The following is a 19,584-nucleotide window of genomic DNA, read 5'->3' as shown; positions in this document are numbered from 1 at the left end:
GACTCCAGGACCTGTTCAGCTTCTCTGCGGCTAACCATTCTCTCACCCAAGCCCCCACCTCCTCATTTTCCATCACAAGATCTATAGCTGCCCCCCCCCACCGCCTCCTCCCCCCAGCACATCCTCTCCTGCACGGGCTGGCTCCCTGGGTGGCCCTGGGCCTGCAGGCTCCACCCATGTCACCTCGCGCCAGCCCCACCACCTGCAATTGGGCCACACCTCCCCCAGCTGCCCCTCCTCTCTGGGCCTCCACCTTCCCATGGAGGCAGGGAGGCTCCTCGGCCCCCCACCGCTCCAGCTTAGCCCTCAGCCACCCTTGCCCCTCACCCTCTCTGCCTCCACTTCTCCTCTCCCCTCATTTCTCAGCTCTGCTCAGGCCCTGACTTCTCCTTGGCTTCACAGCGCCCAAGGCTGAGACCCCCACCATGGCCAGCCCCGGGAAGCCTGGGGCTGGGGAGGCCCAGGAGGAGGAGGGGTGGGACGAGGGGCGCGCCCCAGGGCCACTGGCAGCGACACTGGAGCAGGCCCAGGAGTTGTTTCTGCTGTGCGACAAGGAAGCCAAGGGCTTCATCACCCGGCACGACCTGCAGGTGAGCCCCCAGCCCCAAGAGGCCTCCCACCCCAGGGCTGACCCTGGCTACTCAGCCTTGCCATCCTTGCCCGGCCAGGGCCTGCAGAGCGACCTGCCCCTCACGCCCGAACAGCTGGAGGCTGTGTTCGAAAGTCTGGACCAGGCGCACACCGGCTTCCTCACCGCTCGGGAGTTCTGCCTTGGCCTGGGTGAGCCCGGCCCCTGAGCCCCACCCCCTACCCCCGCTGCTCAGACACCCTCCGCTGGCACATGTGGGACTCTCTGGGGCCCACAGCCCACATGGGTGGCAGCCCGTGCTTCTCCCCGGCCTCCCTCCAGAGCGCAGGCTGGTGTCTGTACACTCAGGTACCACGGCAAGCCCCCCAGATGCTGGGGCATATGTGGAGATGACCTGCTCCCTGAGCCAAACCCAGGTGGGGCTGGGAGCCAGGCATGGCTCACTTTGGCCTGGGCCCAGCTGTCACCTCCCAGTCCCAGGACGAGAATCGGACCAGAATGAGGAAGAAAAACAGGAAACCGGGCTCAGAGAAAGGGCAGGATATGCGGGGGGTGGGGGTAGGCTGGGCTGCGGGTGGTAACCCACAGCCCGGTGATCTCTCACTCCCATACCCGCAGGGAAGTTGGTGGGGGTGGAGCCTGCCCCGGATGCTCTGCCCTCCCGGGCTCCAGAGGAAACCTTCGAGGCGGGCTGGTCGGATGTGCAAGGCACTGGGGGCTCCCTGGAGGAGGAGGACGAGGAGAGATTCTGCTCTGCACTGGTGCAGCTGGGGGTGGCCCGGGTCCTGGGCGAGTGAGTCGGTGCTGGCCCGGCTTCCATCACCCTCATCTGCTCTCTGTCCACCTGCATGCTGCCTGTCCGCGTCGCCTGCGTGTCTGTCCCCAGGCAGGGTCCCTAGGCCTGGTCTGGGCCGGTCCTTCCCTCTCAGCTGCAACTACTGCGTGCCGGGCGTGACTTCCCACAGAATTTACATTTCAGGAGGCAGCAGCCAGGGCTGCGCCCAGCACAGGCACAGCCCTGTGTACACAAGGACACAACCCCACGCACACACACACCTCCTGGCCACACAAGCCCCGCACAGGCACAGACCCCCGCAGGGGTGAAAGCACCCAGGAGAGGGATGCCCTGCTTGCGCAAGACTACGGGGGCCTCTGGGGGCTTCTTAACCTGCAGGATGGGGTGGGGAGTCCCCGCTTCAGCTTCAGCCTCTGCCCTCCCACCCCCCACCCCCACCGCCAGGCAGCGGGCAATTCGGACGCTCTGGACCCAGCTGCAGCGTGAGCGACCCGAACTGTTGGGATCCTTCGAGGACGTTCTGATGCGGGCGTCGGCCTGCCTGGAGGAAGCGGCCCGAGAGCGGGAGGGCCTAGAGCAGGCGCTGCGGCGGTGAGGGCTGGGGGGCTGGGGGCGGCCTGAGGGCCAGGTGGAAGGGCTCCGCGAGGTGGTAGAGACGGGGCCGAAGGCTGTCCTGCTGGCAGGTTCTAAGCAGCTGTCTCACCGCCGGTTTCCCGAAGGCGGGAGGGCGAGCACGAGAGGGAGGTGCGATGTCTGTACGAAGATATGGAGCAGCAGCTTCGCGAGCAGCGCCAGCGCCTGCGCAGTCAGGTGGGCCCGCAGCGCCGCCCCGCGCCCGGCCCAACCCCGGACGCACGGCTCTCCCCGGCCCCGCCTTCTCCGAAGTGGTCCCTCCCGCGACCCTGCCGCTCCGCCGCCGCCGGGGCTCAGGTGTCCCCGCCCGTCCTAGGACGTCCCCCGGGAGGAGCAGAGAGGCCGCCTAGAGCTGGAGCTGCAGAGTCGCGAGCAGGAGCTGGAACGCGCGGGGCTGCGGCAGCGGGAGGTGAGCGGCTGCCGGGCAGTCCCGGCCGGGAGGCGTGCACGGCGGTCCAGCCCAGGCCCCATCCTCACCGTCCCCCATGCACTCCCCGGCGTCCTTGAGGCCCTTGGGCCTATGTTCCCAGCCCCGGAATTGTTGGGAGTCAGGGGCAAACGCAGCATCCCGGGGACGTGGGGGGGTTCTCTCCAGCCTCGATCCCCCCACACCCTAGTTGGAACAGCAGCTGCAGGCTCGGACCACCGAGCAGCTGGAGGCGCAGGCGCAGAACGCCCAGCTGTGGCTGGCCAACGAGGCGCTGCGGGCGCAACTGGAAGGGGCGCAAGAGCAGCTCCGCAGACTGGAGAGTGACTTGCTGGGCCGTCGGGAGCAAACCCAACGGTGCCGGGGGGCGGGGCTGGGGCGGGCCCTCAGGGGCGGACCCCGAGAAGGGTCGCGCTTGGAGCTCAGGGCTTCCATCCCACCCCGTCCCAGCCCCGCCTCCAGGGTCTCCGTGGGGCAGGGTCCTCCAGGGGGTCGTGGGGCACCCCGAGGAGCCTCCCTGCACCCAAATCACCACCTCCGTCCTGCAGAGACGTGGTCGCGGTCTCGAGGAACATGCAGAAAGAGAAGCTCAGCCTCCTGCGGCAACTGGAACTGCTCAGGTGCGTCAGCGCAGCTCCTAGCTCCCAAACAGTCTCGCTCACTGCCCCATCCCACTGCGAGGAAGTCCTTCCTTGTGTCTGCCCTCCATCCCTCATGCTGCAGCCCCGGACAGACACCTCTCTTCTGGTCTGAGGGAGCGCCAGAGCCCGTGCCTGCATTCCCCACCTAGGAATGCTGCCTCTTGAGACCTCTCAGAGCCCCTGGACTCCTATTCCCCAGGGAGCTGAACACGAGGCTACGAGACGAGAGGGACGTCTGTGAGGCCAAGCGGCTGGGCAGTGGCCGCAGGAAGGCTCTGACCACGGCCCCCCTGCTGGGGCCCACCTGCTGCTGCTGCTGCTGTTGTAGTAGCTGGGCTCGCCCCCCCAGACGCGGCTCTGGCCACCTTCCCAGTGCCCGCTGACCAGCCCGAGTGACTCACTGGGCGTTACTTGGTTACTCGGAGAAGCTGCCCCTTGAAGGCGACTCCTCGTGGCTGGGGGCTGCCCATCCAGGATGTGGGTTCTACCCAGTAGGCTGCCTGGCCTGCCTGACTTGCAGACGTGAAGGAACTAATCCTCGGTGGTCAGGGTCTCGCCGTGCCTCCCTGCCGGTCCTCACCCTACCCCCATCCCATCAAAACCAGAAGAAAACCCCCTCTTCCAAATAAAGTCCACTGACTTCGACCTCCTCGGCCTCCTGTGTGTGTGGGAGCCACAACGTTTGAGAGGTACACGCATGAGATTTCCATCGTCCACGCGTGTCCCCGGTCATGTCCCCAAGCCCTCACTGTCCGTCAAAGCTGTAGGAACTGAGGGACCGAGGCCACTGACTCCCAGGAAGCAGCAGGCTGGGTTCCCTGCCCACCCCCAGCCTCCGTCAGCCACGCCCTCCCCATGCCAGACCTCACACAGTCCTGGGTGGGCTAGCTCAGCCCACTGGAGTCCTGAGCGGAGGCGCCGGGGGTAGGCCTGAGCTGTCCCCCGTGCCCCTCCGCCCTGCCAGCGCGAGCCTCGGGCAGGGCGCTGGGGATGAGTGCTGCCCACTGTCCAAGGAGAGCCGCTCCCAGCGACTGTGCCGCCTCAGGGCCCGCCTGGGACTCTCTTCCCCTTCTACTCCCGCTCTCGGCTCCCCAGCGCAGCGGGTCGGCAGCCCCTGCCCTCTCTCCTTCACCTCCCCACACCACTCCCAGGCGATGCTCTCCAAACTGGACTCTCTCTCACACTGACCCCAGGCCTCCCCTCCAGGCTGTCCTCCCAACGGCGCCCAGAGAGGCTCCTGTCTGCATCTGACCGCACCTCCAGAGCCTCCCCCCAGGCCCGCATCTATTCTGTCGACTCCTGCAGCCTCCCGCCCCGCCCCCAGCGCAGCTCCTCCCGAAGGCATGGGCCGGCGGGGCTGTGGGCGCCCCCGGGGCCAGAGCCCGCCCGGCCCCCGCCGCCTCGGGCGGACCCCCGGGGCCCGCCCCCGCTGGTGTTCCACCAGCTCACGCCGAGCGCTGTTCGGACCTGCCCCCCGTCGCGGCCGTGGGCGGGGCTTCCGGGCCCGGGGCGGGGACCCGAGCGGCCCGGCGCGTCTCGCTCGCAAGCCCCCGGTCGGCCGCGCATTCTCCGCGCTCCGAGCCGCCGCCGCCTGCGCCGCCGCCGGCCCGACTCGGACGCGTGGCCGGTGAGTGCACCGCCCGGCCCGCCCGGCCGGGAGAAGCCGCGCGCCTGGCGGCCCTGCAGGCCGCTTCCGGAGGGAGACGGGCGCCCGGAGGCCGGGCGGGCAGAGGGTCCGCCGGGCGAGGGCGAGGCGCCTCCCGGGTCTCCGGACGGGCCTGGCGGCCCCTTCCGGCTAGGGGCTCCTCCCGAGTACCCCTCTCACTGTGCGCAGACACCGGTGCCCTCCCCTCCGCCCGGTGCGAGTGGGCGGGCCGTTCGCCTCGCTCGGGCGTGTGGGGCGGCGGCGGCGGTGACTTCATCGCGAATTCCTCACCCGGCCGGGCTGGAGCCGAGTCGGAGTCCCCCACCTTGCGGTGCGGGGCGCCGAAGGGCCGGTTGGGCTGCGGGGTACGTGGGTGGGGCGGCTCTGTCCCGGGCCGCGGGAGCTATTTTTGGCCGGCCCTTTCCCTTGGGGATCATCTCCGCCAGGCACTCCCGGAAAGAGGGGCCACTCCTCAGCCGGTCGGGCCGGATCTGTGTCTGGAAGCAGCCTCCCCGGGAGGCCTGGGACCCCAGGGCAGGCCCAGGTCTGCCGGCACGTGGGGCTTCCACACCCCGGCTGTGCTAGCGGTCTGCGCCTCTTTTTCTTTCCAGGCTGCAGCTACTGCTGCTTGGTGGGGGAAGGGGCAGTGACAGTCCTGGTGCCAAGGCTCAGAGTGGGGGGCCTGGAGAAGGCGTGCGGTCCCTCCCAGGATCGGACTGTCCAGAAATGTCCTCTGCCCTGCCCCGCCCTGGCCCAGACCAAAATACCGGGCCTGGCCGCTTCCCTCTCAGCCACAGGCAGGGGGTGGACGCTGCCTGCTCTGGAAGGCCAGCTCGGGTCCAGTGCCTGGGTCGGCCAGAAAGAGGGGTGGCGGGATCCTGACCATCCACGTTGAGCCAGACCTGTGACCTGTCCCTGCCCTTCTAGCGGAGGCTCCTTGGGCGGGAACTTCCGTCCGCCGGCCTTACAGACGAGACATCCCCACCAGCCAGGTGAGTGCTGGGCGGGGTGGATAGAAATTCGGCTCTGGGCAGCACTGTGTGTGTGTCTGGAAACGTGGCCCCGGGCGCTCAGCTGCCATCTGTGTCCCACAGCCACTCCCCCCCCAGTGCGGACACCCCAGAACAGAGTGGGTGGGGTGGCCCTGGGGTGCCTCTGGGGAGGAGCACAGCCGGTAGCCCCACTTCTCCCTGGGGTCGGTGTGGCTGCCCCAATTCCAGTAATGAGGAAGAACCCCCAGGTCTGGGCGGGTGTGTGTCTGCCAGCTCCACTTGCCCCCGCTGGGTTCCTGCCAACCTGTGACGTGGGGCCCGGGGAATGCTTGGGGCGGGTGGGGAGCCTGCATGAGCTCACCCCGAGGTGCCTGCTGGGGCTTCCTACCCTGGCTGCCAGAGGGGTGAGTCAGCCCATGATGGTTGGGGGTCCTCCAGGCCCCCCCTCACCGTGCCCTGGGCTCTGGTCAGGGAAGCCTGGCCCCCCAGCCTTCAGCTAGGTTGTGGGCACCCCATCTGCCCTCGCTGCAGTGGGGGTGGAGGCTCCTGAGTGGCCTTCGCAGGAAGTGTCCTGGTTGCCATGGACATTCTCCCAGAGCCTTCACCCGGGCAGGCAGTTGGCTTGGCCCCAACCTGGGGCTGGTCTGGACATCTGTGTCCCCTCCTTCTGTCCCCACTGGTGTCTGGCCGTCCTCCCAGGCAGGCCCTCCTCTGCCTCCCTGCCGCAGGATGGGCGAGTTCGGCGAGAAGACCACGACATGTGGCACCATCTGCCTCAAGTACCTGCTCTTCACCTTTAACTGCTGCTTCTGGGTGAGGCACCCCCTTCCCCAGCCTCGAAAGGAGCCTGGCCTGGGGCTCAGACCTGGGGCCAGGTGTGGTGACCGGTGTGTACTGCCCACAGCTGGCTGGTCTGGCCGTCATGGCCGTGGGCATCTGGACACTGGCCCTCAAGAGCGACTACATCAGCCTGCTGGCCTCGGGCACCTACCTGGCCACAGCCTACATCCTGGTGGTGGCGGGCGTTGTCGTCATGGTGACTGGGGTTCTGGGCTGCTGCGCCACCTTCAAGGAGCGGAGGGACCTGCTGCGTCTGGTCAGCAGGGTGTGGCTGGCACTGGGGGCGGGGGTGGGGCTGCGGGTACCTGCCAGGGCTCCCTGCCAGGCTGCGGGGGGCTGGCTCTGGGTCCCTGAGGGAGTTAGAAGGGACTGATGGGGGTCGAGTGTGACACCGCAGGATAGACTTTGCTGTGCTCACCTGGGGGGCGTCCCTTCCCACCTGCCCAGTCCTATGAGTCCCCCCATCCCAGCTGGGCCAGCAGAGGGAAGACACCTGAGAGAGCATCGGGGGTCCTGGCGGTCCCCCAGCCCCCACCTGCTGCCTGGAGCCCTCACCGTGTGGCCGCTTGGGAGCTGAGGGCAGTGGCTGTGCTCTGCCGTGCCCAGGCCCGGGGAGTCCTCACGGACTGGGGGTGTCCGTGTCCCAGCCCATCTCACTGGGTCCCTGCACCCCCCCCCCCACCAGTACTTCATCCTGCTCCTTCTCATCTTTCTGCTGGAGATCATTGCGGGAGTCCTGGCCTACGTCTACTATCAGCAGGTGAGGGGCTCAGACGGGCCGTGTGGCAACGTGGACGCGCACGTGCGAGATGGATACGCACACGCAGGCGACGTGTACATACACACGGGGACGCAGACACCCACACACGAGGACACACACGTGCACAGGCAGGGCGCGCACATGCACACAGGACCCCACAGGCTCCGGCGCTGAGTATCGTGTCATCAGGCCCTGGAGGTGGGGACTGGGTCCTAGGGGGAGCGTGGATCACGGAGATGGACAGCCTGCCCGCAGCACCCAAGCTGCCTGTTCGGGGGCCCTGGCGGGGGAGGCAGGTGTCCACGGGATCTGGAGCACCCTCCCTGCCCACGACCCTCCCCATGTCCACCTGAGCCATGCGTCTGACCCCAGCCCTGACCCTGCGCCCCTCTCCCGTCTGTGCCCACTCCCGTTCTGCCCCACCTTGGAGAGTCATAGACTTTGTGGCTGAAGCTGTCACCCCCTCACCCCAGCTGAACGCAGAGCTCAAGGAGAACCTGAAGGACACCATGACCAAGCGGTACCGTCAGCTGGGCCACGAGGGCGTGACCAGCGCTGTTGACAAGCTGCAGCAGGAGGTGGGTGGCTGGTGCAGGGAGGCACCTCCCCAGACCTGTGCGGGAGCCCCAGCCGCAGGGGTGGGCGGTCAGGGCTCAGCCTGGGCCGTGTTCTCGCTGCAGTTCCACTGCTGTGGCAGCAACAACTCGCAGGACTGGCGGGACAGCGAGTGGATCCGCTCGGGCGAGGCAGGCGGCCGCGTGGTCCCTGACAGCTGCTGCAAGACAGTGGTGGCCGGCTGCGGGCAGCGCGACCACGCCTCCAACATCTACAAGGTGGAGGTAGGCTGGCGGGGGCCTGCTGAGACGCCCAGGGCCCTGGTGCCCGGGACGCTGGGGGCTGGTGTGGCCCGACACCCGAGGGGGCCGGACGACTTGCTGCCTTCAGCGCCCATCCCCTGCCCCGCTCCCGCAGGGCGGCTGCATCACCAAGCTGGAGACCTTCATCCAGGAGCACCTGAGGATCATCGGGGCCGTGGGCCTCGGCATCGCCTGCGTGCAGGTGCGGGCACGGCAGGGCGGGCCGGCGGGTGCTGGGATGCGAGGTTCTGGCGGCCACGTCCGCTCACACTGGCCCCGTGCTCAGGTGTTTGGCATGATCTTCACGTGCTGCCTGTACAAGAGCCTGAAGCTGGAGCACTACTGACCCTGCCCGCGGGCCGGCCCTCCGTGTGTGCTGCAGCTTCTTGCCGTGCGTTGACTACTGACGGCCAGGGAGCTGCGGTCCAGGACATGGCTATGTCCCTTGCCTGCCAGGGTCTCCCCCTGGTGTTCTCGTGCCTGGGCCCCCCCCCGCCACACCGTGCCATCACCGTGACCTCTGGGGACCCCCAAACCCCGGAGGCAGCTTCAAGTGCCTTTAGCTGCACACCAAAGTCCCAAGGCCTGGGGTCGGCTCCGCCTGTCTGCCTGTCTGCTGGGCTGGGTGGGTGGGGGCCAGGGTCGTGGCCTCCGGTTGCTCCCTGAGGCCTGGGTTCAGTCAGAGGGGCCGAGCTGGGCAGAAATGGGCTGGCCCAGCGGGGAGTCGGGCGCCCCCGTGTGCCTGCCCTCAGGCCCCTCAGGTACTGGGGGCTTCTCCTTAGCAAGCCACCTCCAGCCCCCGGGGAGAACCGAGCAGGAGTCCTCCGGGGCCAAGCCTCTGCTGCTCCCCTGCCGTGTTCCCGCGCTCTCACCACCATCTAAAGGCCTTGTGTCGCTAGCTCACTGTCGTCACCTCTTCCCTGGAGGCAGGCGTCCTGCGGATTTTATTCACTGCTGCCTGAGGGTGCCTAGGACTGCTCCTGCTGTGTGGGAGGTGCTCAATAAACGTCTGTGGAACGGATGGCTGAACTTCCTACGCTGGTGACACAGTTCTGGCCCCCGGGGCCGTCACATCCAGCAGAGTGGACAGACCCCCCCGAACCCAGGGCCACAACAGAGGAGGACGGGGCCAGCTGTGGGCTGAGGGGACTCAAGGGAGAGGTGGCTGGGGACAGGCCTTGATGCAGCACCTCAGCCGTTCTCTGATGCAAAGCTGGTGGTGTGGCCAGAGCCCCAGAGGAAGTGGGGCTAGACCTCGGGCAGTAGCCGGGACTGCTTGTGGTTTCCAGGGGCCCTTCTGGCCACGGCGCAGGAATCAGGAACGGGAGAAGGTGCTGGGGCCGGTGTCTCGGGAGCGAGTCCGGGGCGTGTCTGGCAGGACGTGTGCTGGCAGAGTGGGAGCCGGGGCTGGAAGGGGCAGCCAGGGCGGGGCCGTCGTGCCCTGTCGCCCAGGGGCCGCCCAGCTCCTCACACTGCTGCGCAGACCCCATCTCCCTCCCGTGGTCCCCTCACCCGCATTCAGGGGGCCCCAGTTCAGGCGTCCGAGCAGCTGGGCCAGCCCCGAGGAAGGTGCCCGGGGAAGGGTGCCTCCCTAACTGCACGGCCCTGCCCGCTGCAGGGCACCAGGGCCTGCCTGACCCCCGCCGAGGCGGCAGCTTCCCGTTCTGAGCCTCAGCCTGAGCCGCAACAGGACAGAGGCCCCGGAGAGACAGCTCTCCCGCTGGTTCACAGGGTGGCACGTCAGTGCCTGGGGCACCGAGAGCCCGTCCAGCCAGCAGGGCCCCTCCCACCCACTGTGGGGATCTCAGGGCTGTCTGTGGAGGGGAGCGGGCTGCTGGCCTTGGGTGCAGCCTGGAAGCTGCTGGCAGCAGTACCCTCAAGAGGAGCGTCTGTAACCACAGCGGGCACTCTACTCAGGGCTCAGAAAACCTCGAGGTTCTTTAGACACCGGGGAGGAGGGGGTGAGGGCCTCTGTCAGCCTAAAGGGTGCCCGGAACACCGCTGTGGCGACGCCAGCACCCCCGTGCCCCCAACCCAAGCACTCGACATCTGTGCCTTGTGCGGAGCTGAGCGCAAGCCCTGGAGGAAAGCAGCCCCAGGCTGAGCGCTTCCGTGGGGATGGCCCTCCCTCCTCCCAGGCCGTGAGGGCCGCACCCACCCCCAAGCGGCCTCATGCTAGAGGCAGGACACAGGAGCGGGCGGCGGGGAGTGCCACAGAGCCAGGCCAACTGTCAGGACCCCCTTGTGGTCCTCAAAAACATTTACTGGATGGTTCTTTCCAGAGAGGGAGACCCATGCCAACAGGGCCACAGGCGAGCGGGCTTTGCTTCCAGCTCCCCACACCTCCAAGGAACGAGACGTGGCCTGCCGGGCCGGGGTCACTTCTCCAGGGGCGCGTAGTTGAGCAGCTTCTCGATCAGGTCCACGTGGGCCAGCAGCATGCGGCGGCAGCAGTAGCGCTTCAGGCCCAGCGCATCCAGGGCATCCCTGAGGCGAGGAGAAAGCTGGCTGCAGCCTGTTCATCCTGGCAGATGGAGGACCTTGCCCCGGCTGGAGCAAGCCCTGCTCAGCTGCCGTGGGCTCTGCTCCCCATGTCGGGGAGGGAGACACCTCGCTCATTTCCCAGAGACGCCACCCGTCACCCTCAAGGCCTCTGGTGTGCAGACAACGCGATGGCTTGGGAAAGGGGAGGCCAGGTCGGGTGGCTCCTGCTTGGGGCATCCTGGGGAGGGGTCCCGTGCAGGCTGCCAGCATTCACTTGCACTCTGGTCATTTCAGCAGCCTCCTCGGAACCTGGCGCGAATACTAAGGCCCTCCATCGCCTCCCCATTCATGCGACACACTTGCACTAAGAGCCTACGCCTCCCTGGCACACCCTGGCACCCAGAGGTTCAAATGTGATGAGGATGGGGCTGTCCACACAGGGGCCCAAGGTCAGACTCTAGTCCAGGGTAGAGACTCTACCAGGCACTGTGGTAACTGCAGTGCTAAGGGGTAAGTAAGCACAGAAGAGGGACCCCCACAATAGCCTGATGATGGGGCCTATGTGGTCAGGAAGCTTGTCCTATGTCCTAAAAAAGCCAGTGAGCCTGCAGGACACGGGGGTGGGCCTAACAGCGGAGAGAAGAAGTTAGGGAGCAGGTGGACAGAGGCGGCTGAGGGCTTATTTGCCGTGGAGGCGACGAGACTCGCCAGGATACCTAGGAGTCCCCAGACGGCAGCAGCTTGACGCCCGACTCCCTCCCCTCCCTAAACTAAGGGGGCGGGGGGGGGCGCTTTGCTGAGAGCAGGTCCAGAGAACAGTGATGGAAAAGACTCCGAGACTGAAAGCTCCCCCGCCTAGGGTCACCTGGAATCTGATATGAGTAGCCCCCGCCCCCGCCCTGCAGACTGGGACCCCACGACACCGGCCCAACACACCGACCCCGCGGGCCGGGACCCGCCCCCCCAGGCACCTCAGGCCGGGACCCACCCCCCTCTGCCCCGCAGGCTGGCGGCCCGGGGAGCGCTTCCCGACCGCGCTGGAGGCCCTCCCAGGCCGGCCCGGCGCCTCACCCCTCGGTGTACTCGGCCTGCAGCAGCCCCAGGTAGGCCTCCCACTTGTTGCCGACGATCTTGCCGCACGTGAAGCAGCGTACAGGGATGATCATGGCGGCACCGGAGCAGCCAGCGGCCAAGCTCTTCGATCCCGCGGCGCTTCCGCTCTCTGCTCCGGCCCCGCCCCGGGCGCGCCCATGGCGCGGGGGGTGCCCGGCCGTCCACCCGCCCTGGTGCCGCTGGCGTCCGCTTCCTTCCGCGACGAGTTTCCGAGGCCCGTGCGGCCGCGGCAGGAGCGGGCGGCGCCCCCCGCCTGCCGCTTTGGTACATCCCGGCCTACGGCGTCCGGGCGGGGCCGTAAGGGCCCGGCGGCGGCGTTCGCGTTTCTCGTGTCCGCATGACTGACAGCTGCGCGACGAGCTGACGGCCCGCAGGTATAGCGCCCCCGGCGGGGATGCAGTCCGGGTCCCGCTGCCCGCGCGCCCGAGCCGGGCCCAGGCCCAAGCCGAGCCGGCGCGAATTTCAGGCCCCGGGCGCAGAGCCCGAGCCGAGTCTCAGCAACAAGTTGCGGGCCGGGCCGGGGCGCGGCGACTCCGCTGCGGGCGAGGAGAGCGGCTGACCGGCGGCCAGTGGGGACCAGGAAGCGGGGAGGGTCTCTCCACCTGGAGCCGCTGCCCGTGGACACCCGGGGGTCTTTGCGCTGTTTGGAGGACCCTCGGAGTCGCCGCCCAGCCCGATCGCCCGCACAGTAACGGTCCCGGCCCGGTAGTTGCCCGTATCCCTGACGGCGGGAGGGCGCGGTGCGAGTGACCCGGCGGGTGGCGGGCTCAGCCGGCCGCTCCAACCCCCAGGGCCGCTTCAGTCCGCTTCGCCCCTGTCCCTCCTGCCTTCTTCCCGGGGGAGGGGCTGCGAGGGGGTGCGGGATTGGGCTGGCTGCACCCGTCCCAGGCCAGGCTCTGATGAGTCGGGCGCCTGCGATCTGGGAGCGTCGGATCTCTGAGGACCGGGAGGGTGGTCAGGGGGTCGTCGTGGAAGTGGTGTCCTTTGAGCTGAGCCTTGACAAGGGATCCCGAGTGTGTGTGAGGGAGCAGGACACATACCGGCAAAGGGGACCCATGGGCTGAGGCCTGGAGGCTGTACCTGTGGGACAGAGTAGGTGTCGGAGCTGGAGGTGACGGAACAGGAGCCATGAAGGATTTAAAGGGAGGGGAGGCTGTGTCTCTGGAGATGGCCTGGGGTGAGCCCCCTGATCCTGTGGCTGTGTGCCGTGAGAAGCAGGGAAGGCTCCCTGGAGGAGGTGAGCTTTGGGCTGAGGAAGGTGGATGTGTCTCACAGTGGCCCCTGTAACTTAGGCACCTATGAAGAGTCTGGGCACATTTGCTGGTCTGGGGCGTCTGGATTTCTGTTTGGGGTGGGTGGGGCCTGACAGTCCTCTCAGGGTGGGTGACGGAGTCTGGATTTAGTTGAGGGGCAGGGAGATGGGGTCCCCAGGGTCCTGGAGAGGTTGAGCAGAGCTTCTGCCCGCCTGAAGTTTGGGCCCTGACAGCCTCCCCAGTGACGTTTGCCATCCCCCACCCTGCCACGTGCGGAGCCACGAGCAGAGGCCACCTCCCTGCCCAGTGCCCCCCCTTCCCAGGCTGACGGGACACATCCTGTCCCCGGCGGGGGGCAGGGGCCTGAGTCACAGTGGCCTGGGGTTGGAGCCGGGCTCAGCAGTAGAGGCTGCCGCACCTGTGGAGGTGAGGGAGACAGGGGAGGGGTCTGGGATGCCATCTGGGTAGCTCTTGGGGAGCAGGAGCGGGTGTAGGCAGAAGGCTTCCTGGAGGAGGGGCCCATGGTCCGCCTCACCCTGCTCTGGCCCCAGAAGTTGTTTACTCCCAGAGACTGAGGGGCCTGAGAGCCAAGCTGACATTCCTGGAATTCTGAGAGCTGTGTGTAGACTGGGGGGAGTCTCCTCCCTCCAGCTCCCTGATTTCCCAGGAGAGGCCGTGGGGAGCAGTGTGGCTGCCTGTGTGCAGGCCCCCTACACACATGTGCACAGAGGCCCCTTGGGGCACTTGACCCCCTGTCTCCACTCTGCCCTGGCTCAGGCCTGGCCAGGCTAGACCTGAGGACCCAGGGGAGCCTCAGAGGTCAGCCCTGCCCCCTGCTCAGCTGGCCCCCTTGTGTGTGTGTGGGGGGGGCAGGCTGGGGCGCGGGCCTGGCTCTCCTCAGGGTGGCCAGGGGCAGGAGGGCGCCCGGGAGCCCAACACACGGGGTCAGGGGGAGCGGGGCCAGGCCTGCCTGCAGGGCCAGTGGGGGTGTAAGCACAGATGTGGCCCAGACCTCCGGGAAGGGCCGGCAGTGGGGCAGGGGCAGTGAGGCGCTGGTTTTCCGAGAATGGGGTGTCCTGCCCCCAGGGGCGGGGGCACAGGGAGGGAGGGCTGTGCTCACATGTGGTTTGGAACCCAAGATCCCTGTTTCCTGCTAGAGGAGGGTCACTTCAGGGCAGGCAGAAGACAAGGGGAAATCAGCGACTAAAGTTTTAGCTGCGAGAACCTCTGGCCCTGAGTGTTGTCCTGGAAACAGGCTGGGAGTCAGCTGACCCTGCCCCCTGGTCCTGGATCACAGCCTCCGCTTCTTCCCCGTCTGTGAAGCGTGGGTGGAACCAGACGCTGCCCAGCTGGAGGGTCCGCATACTGGCTGTGTGGGCCTGGGGGTCCCAGGCTCAGCCCGGAGCCCCGGCTGCTTTGGGTAGACTCGTGTTCACGCGGTGGGGTGAGCGGGGTGCTCGGACGCTTCCCCAGGGTCCGACGGGGTCGCCCGCCTGTAGCACCTACCGTAACCCTCTGGGCCCCGGGGGCTGGGGCCTCGAGAGTGGTGGTATTTGCAGGCTTGCTTGAGGCTGAGCTGGCCCAGCCTAATGACCCTGTGGACAGGCTGGGCCCATGGCCTTTGGGAACGTGATCACGTGATTGTCTGCCAGCCTGGCCCCACGTGGGGCTCCCGGAGGGCACCGCTCAGGAGGGGGCAGGTGGGGTGTCAGCGCTGAGGTGGGGCACATACACTGTGGGCACCGGAGAAGGGTGCTCCTGGGGCCTGGGGTGGGCGGGGGCAGCAGGCTGGTAGGGGAGGGCCCTGAGCTTGGGGTTGGCCTCGGTGGGCCCAGGGGAAGCCTGGGGGACGCCTCCCCTGGAGGGGGTGTCCCCCAGCCCCAGGGGCTGCAGCTTGGGTGGGGAGAGGGGGGAGGGGGTGCGGGCCTGGGTGGGCTCTGGGGCCTGCGGGGGCCGGAGCGGCACCAGGAAGGCCGACCCCGCTCGGCCTGCGCTGCCGCTGGCGTGTGCGCCCCGGGCCAGGCCCTGCTGCCACTCCACTGCTGAGGCTCAGGGCGGCCGGCCACTGGCAGCTGCCCGTCCACCCCAGGCCTCCAAGGCCGCCGGGGCCAGCTCTGTTTCGGCGTTCGGGGAGGTCCTTCTCTGAGTTAGACCTTGGTCTGGCCAGGTAGGCACCCACGACCTCCGGTGGCTCACGTTCCCCCAGGGCCCCCAGCTGCCCCCGCCCTGGGGCCCCGGAGAATTCAGAGGGCCCAGCCTAGGGCTGGCAGGCTGCGGGAGGGTCTGTCACGGGGTCCTCATTCAGCCCCATCCCGACTGCCGGCTGCACGTGCCATTCCAGGGGACGCAGGCATGTGGGAACCTGTGCTCAAAGGAAGCCCAGAGCAGGGAGTGGGGCAAGGAGGCTTCCTGGAGGAGGAGGCTGGGCCTGGGTGAGGGAGAGGGCCAGCCCGGTGCTGTCGGGCCCTGCACCCATACCCTGACCGCAGGCTTGTGCCTGGGCTGCCCAAGATGGGGCTGGGGGCTCCGGACTCATGGAGGGGCATTGTGGGGGCCAGAAGGCGGGGAGGTTATTCATGGAGGGTCCAGCGGTGCCTCTGGGGTGGGGGCCAGGAGGGTGGGTGGCCGTGAGGGGTGCTGGTGGAGCTGCCCAGTAGGGCCTGACGGGGAGGCCCGTCCCCCCGACGCCCGGGTCTGGGGGTGCGGGGCGTGCAGACGCAGCCTTAGGCCTGGAGGGGTGGTGGGCTGCAATGCATGGTCTTTTGCTTCTGCGGTGTGGCTATGGGCTTTGGGCCCCTCAGCTCCTGGGCAGGGGGTTCATCAGAGAACATGGGAGGGGCGCGCCCCTCCCACCCACTCACTGCCCTCGATGTGTCACTGGGCCTGAAACCCCTCCACGGACGCGTCTTCCCCGGGCACAGCGGTGGCTGGGGGGGGTGAGGTGGGGTCCTGGGCCCTGGGCCCACGTGCCTCCTTGCCCCACCGTGGTGGGTGCCGTTCGTCCCCCTAAATGAAGGGACAGGTCTCAGGTTGCCGGGGCCTCCACCCGCTCAGTGGCTTCATGTCTGCCCCAGGTGTGGGTTTGAGTGGACCGGCTGGCAGTGGGCTGCCCACGAGGGCGTGGCTGTGAGGGGGCAGGCATGTGCTAGTGTGGCTGTCCCCTCCTGCCCCTGGGCCGCTGGAAAGACACCTGCCCCACCCCCAGGCCGCAAGGAGCCTCTGGTCTGAGGGGTGAGGTGTGACGGGAGGGGCGTGTGAGCTCCCTGGCTGGTAGGGGAGGACAGAATCCCCCTTCGAGCGCGCCAACGGCAGACTCATGGGCCCCGTGTGAGTCATCGCCTGCTGGCTCCCTGGGGAGAGCGTAAGGCTGGTGGCTCATGGCATCTGTCTGCTGGGAACCCAGGAGGGTGTGGGGGGCAGGGCACCTCGGGATGAGTGGACAATGCCGGCTGGTCTCAGGGCTCCAGGACCGCTGGGGGCTGGACGGCCCTCAGTCCGCGTGTGTGTCCCCATCTCTGAACACGTGTGTCCTCTGTGTGCACGTCTGCAGTGGGCACTCTGTGTCTGCCAGGGCATCTCAGAAGGCTGAGTGAATGAGGGTGAGGACGCAGCCCCCTGGTCTGGGCCGCTGGTTGGTGCTCTGGCCCCGAATCTGCGTGCACCACCCCCCAGCCCCCAGGTGCCCCTGCGGGGACCCGGTCCTGAGTGGGGGGCCCCACAGACGCTGGGGACGAGATGCAGCACGGCCTCCATTCTGCTCGTCTTCCTTCCCCAGAGCTCCGGCTTCGGCCTTGCTGACTGCTCACCTGCCGCCTGGCCGGCCTCCAGGGGCGCCGGGCACCGCCTGCCTTCTGCCCTGCCGCAAGCCCAGGTACGTCGCGGCCCGTGGGGCAGTGGGGGCGGCGCTGGGTGGCCTCCTGGCTTCCCCCACGCCTGGCCCAAGGGCCTTGCTGGCTGGATACTCTCCTGGTCCCGGGACAGACCGAGGCTGAGCCAGCCAGCTGTCACCCTCTCAGTACGTCTCACCGGGGTCCCACTGCTGGAGGAACGGCTGGACTTTGAGGACAGGGTCCCTGGGGCTGGCTGGGAAGCGCCCCACTTGGTGGCCTTGACGTGCTCATGTCCTCATTGCCATTGTCCCTGGCATCCTTGGTGGTTTTCTGGTTTAATCTCAGCTCAGACTCACAGGCTCACCTGGGGTGATGGGTGCAGGTTTTAGAATCAGGAGAGGGCTTGGCAGGAGTTCTGGGGGTGTTGGCATGGTGTTGGCTGAGGGAGGTTGGGGAGAGGGCAGCCTGGGTGCTGGGCCCCATCGTGGGAACCCAGGCCGGCCTTCCACCCCCGCCCTGAGCTGCAGTGTGATGAAGCGGAGGATGGGCGATGGGGGGAGGACCCCACCCTTGTCCTCAGAGGCCCTGGGACCAGGCTGGGGAGACAGACATGTCCTTCAGCCCTCCTCAGCCCTCCTGGGTCCAGTGTGCATGTGAGCGCAGGCCCTCTCATGCGTTGCGACTCTCGGGGCCCTGAGTGTCCATCCCTGGCTTGGGCGTGTGGGGCTGGCTGAGCTGGGCCGAGGGCAAGGTAGCCAGAGGCTGCTGGAGTTCACCAGGATCTCCAGGGGTCACCGGCTGCCACTTGCTCTCTGGGCCGAGCTGCGGCCAGTGGTCTCTACAGGGCCCAGATGGGGGCCCTCCAAGGCTCACTTCTCCACTGGGCCCCTGGTGTGTGGTCACCGTTGTATCCCTTTCCAGGGGTCCAGACACGCCAAAGAATCCTTGGAGGAGGACAGGGTGGAGGGACTGTGGGAAGCCCCAGGCTGGCTGGCATGTGGGCAGGCAGGGATGCTGGGGCTCTCCTGTCCCCACTCCCTGCCAGGGCCAGCTGGGCTCAGGGAGGACCTTGCAAGGACACCGCCCTGGGGGCTTGAGCTGCAGTTCTCCTCAGAGCCCGCAGGGGCAGCACAGGGCTGGTGCAGTGGTCCTCAGGGCCCCACAGGGCTGCCAGACCTCATTGGCCCCCCAGCCCAGCAGACGTCCCCCAGACGTGCTACCTCAGGCACCTCTCAATCTCTCAATCTGTCACTTTGTCACTGACGGGCCTCCTCCCCCGCCCCCACCTTCCTCCTCCTTATTCCCCCACTTCTCTTCCTCTCTTCTCCCATCTGAGTTCTGCTGACCTGGGGCGAGTCCTTCCCTCTTTGGACTTCAGTTTCTGGGACCATCCGATGGTGCGGACGCCACCGGTGGGCGGCCTCAGTGACTGGGAAGGCCCAGTCCAGGGTGCGGGGTGCGTCCAGGCCTGCGGCCACTCCCCCCAAGCCTGGCTCCCCTGCTGAGCTGAGGGGCCCAGGGCAGATGGGGAGGAGGCATCTGGGCCCCATGCTGAGGTCCTCCCCACACACCCCAGGGCCCCCACCAATGGGTGGGCTGTGGAGGCACAGCTGAGGGGAGTCTCCCCCCCGTGACTTCTAGGCTGCTCCTGACGCGTGTCTGGCCGGCAGCACGCGTGCACACCACACCGCCGGTGCAAGGGGCCTTGGAGCATCCTGTGTCCCTGTCATCCGGCTTGTGTGGATGTGTCCGGGAGGGCCTCAGCATGGGGCCCCAAATGAAGTTCAGGGCCTCTTGGTCAAAAATCATGGAGAATTTCAAGACAGTGGCAGCTCAGCGTCAAACCACAGAGGGGTCCTGTGTGACGTGTGTCACGGGCACATGTCACATGCCGGTGATGCCGGGCCTGCTCTCTGCCCAGGGAGATGGGACCATGGCAGGAGGACAGGGGGGCCTGCGTGAGCTCTGGGCCTGGAGTGGGCCGCCAGCCTTGCAGGCGGCCTGTCTCTGGGTACCCAGTGATGACTCCTGCACTCCTGTGTGTCCGGCCCCTCCCTTTAAGTCTGAAAACCTCCCCTCATGCCTTGCAGAGTGACCCACCCTCTGGGCACCCAGGGTGCCCCAGAGCACCCTCCCCGCTTGTTCTCCCTCGCCCTGGCCCCTCTGAGGGGCCTGTCCTTCAGACCGCAACTCTGCTCCCTCTCCCAGGACCACCCCCCAGGTTGGATCCCCCAGGCTGACCCCTGTCCTGTGTGAGCTGCGGGAGCTTTGGGGTCCCCGCGCAGCGCTCGCTCAGCCCAGGGTGGGCCGCTGGAGAGTGTGTACCCCCGGTGGGTTCCAGCTGCATTCCCCGCGCTACTTCGATCTGGGCCAGGGGCCCGGGCCGGAGCTGCCGCTAGTCGCCACCAGACAGCAACTGGGTCACCCCTCATTTGCACAGCGCTTTGCGTTTCGCCTGCTGTTGGAGGCCTCAGAGCCCGGCCGGCAGCGGGGTCCCGGCGCGCTGCGGCTTCGGGGCAAGGCCCGGGCCGTCGCACCCGGGACTGAGAGCTGCCTGGACGCCCGCCCCCAGCCCCCTACCGCGCTTCCCAGGCCGGGCGGGGAAGGGGAGGGGAGGGCGAGGGGCGCCGGCGCGGGCCGAGGGCCGAGGGCGGCGCGGGGTCACCGTCCCGGGGCTGCGATTGGCCGGCGCGGGGCGGAGCGGTCGGATCTGAGGGGCGGGGC

The 19,584-nt window shown here is 68.0% G+C and overlaps 4 protein-coding genes across 23 annotated transcripts in view; 3 read left to right on the top strand and 1 right to left on the bottom strand.

Annotated features, from left to right (window-relative positions):
* The first annotated feature begins 45 nt into the window (after positions 1-45).
* On the top strand, positions 46-4,418 carry CRACR2B (calcium release activated channel regulator 2B). 11 transcript variants are annotated; one of them, XM_024131686.3, is made up of 10 exons: positions 46-590; positions 669-780; positions 1,208-1,382; positions 1,830-1,976; positions 2,105-2,195; positions 2,335-2,427; positions 2,636-2,802; positions 2,994-3,065; positions 3,286-3,775; positions 4,293-4,379. In XM_024131686.3, the coding sequence occupies exons 1-9, from the start codon at positions 426-428 to the stop codon at positions 3,467-3,469; spliced, it is 1,206 nt and encodes a 401-aa protein (XP_023987454.1). In that variant the 5' UTR covers positions 46-425; the 3' UTR covers positions 3,470-3,775; positions 4,293-4,379. The 11 variants fall into 11 exon arrangements, with proteins under 11 accessions (XP_023987454.1, XP_054935439.1, XP_028334410.1 ...); XM_055079464.1 differs by lacking the exon at positions 3,286-3,775 and having other exon boundaries at positions 4,280-4,418; XM_028478609.2 differs by lacking the exon at positions 2,636-2,802 and having other exon boundaries at positions 3,236-3,775.
* Positions 4,419-4,610: 192 nt separating this feature from the next.
* On the top strand, positions 4,611-9,199 carry CD151 (CD151 molecule (Raph blood group)). Of its 6 annotated transcripts, none has more exons than XM_055079943.1 (9): positions 4,611-4,713; positions 5,659-5,723; positions 6,427-6,536; positions 6,628-6,819; positions 7,249-7,323; positions 7,797-7,901; positions 8,004-8,162; positions 8,296-8,382; positions 8,467-9,199. In XM_055079943.1, the coding sequence occupies exons 3-9, from the start codon at positions 6,453-6,455 to the stop codon at positions 8,524-8,526; spliced, it is 762 nt and encodes a 253-aa protein (XP_054935918.1). In that variant the 5' UTR covers positions 4,611-4,713; positions 5,659-5,723; positions 6,427-6,452; the 3' UTR covers positions 8,527-9,199. The 6 variants fall into 6 exon arrangements, with proteins under 6 accessions (XP_054935918.1, XP_023987519.1, XP_054935917.1 ...); XM_024131751.3 differs by having other exon boundaries at positions 6,423-6,536; XM_055079942.1 differs by having other exon boundaries at positions 4,699-4,713; positions 6,452-6,536.
* Positions 9,200-10,412: 1,213 nt separating this feature from the next.
* POLR2L (RNA polymerase II, I and III subunit L) lies at positions 10,413-11,959 on the bottom strand. The gene is made up of 2 exons (XM_024131775.3): positions 11,736-11,959; positions 10,413-10,667 (listed from the first exon to the last, which is right to left on the bottom strand). The coding sequence occupies exons 1-2, from the start codon at positions 11,828-11,830 to the stop codon at positions 10,559-10,561; spliced, it is 204 nt and encodes a 67-aa protein (XP_023987543.1). The 5' UTR covers positions 11,831-11,959; the 3' UTR covers positions 10,413-10,558.
* A 102-nt stretch (positions 11,960-12,061) lies between these two features.
* TSPAN4 (tetraspanin 4) overlaps positions 12,062-19,584 on the top strand; it is a 21,694-nt gene continuing 14,171 nt past the window's right edge. The window contains exons 1-2 of one of the 5 annotated variants that reach the window (XM_024131575.3): positions 12,062-12,151; positions 16,806-16,901. The gene's annotated coding sequence lies outside the window, so the exon portion shown is untranslated. Of the gene's footprint in view, positions 12,152-12,193; positions 12,483-13,364; positions 13,457-14,451; positions 14,475-15,173; positions 15,198-16,805; positions 16,902-19,584 lie in introns of those variants that run through there. The other 4 variants (XM_024131573.3, XM_007108675.3, XM_007108676.4 and 1 more) reach the window with 4 other exon arrangements.

This window comes from Physeter macrocephalus, chromosome 18 (genome assembly GCF_002837175.3).
Source record: "Physeter macrocephalus isolate SW-GA chromosome 18, ASM283717v5, whole genome shotgun sequence".
NCBI lineage: Eukaryota > Metazoa > Chordata > Mammalia > Artiodactyla > Physeteridae > Physeter > Physeter macrocephalus.
The sequence above is the reverse complement of the archived record's forward strand: the minus strand, read 5'-3'. Positions and strand labels throughout refer to the sequence as shown.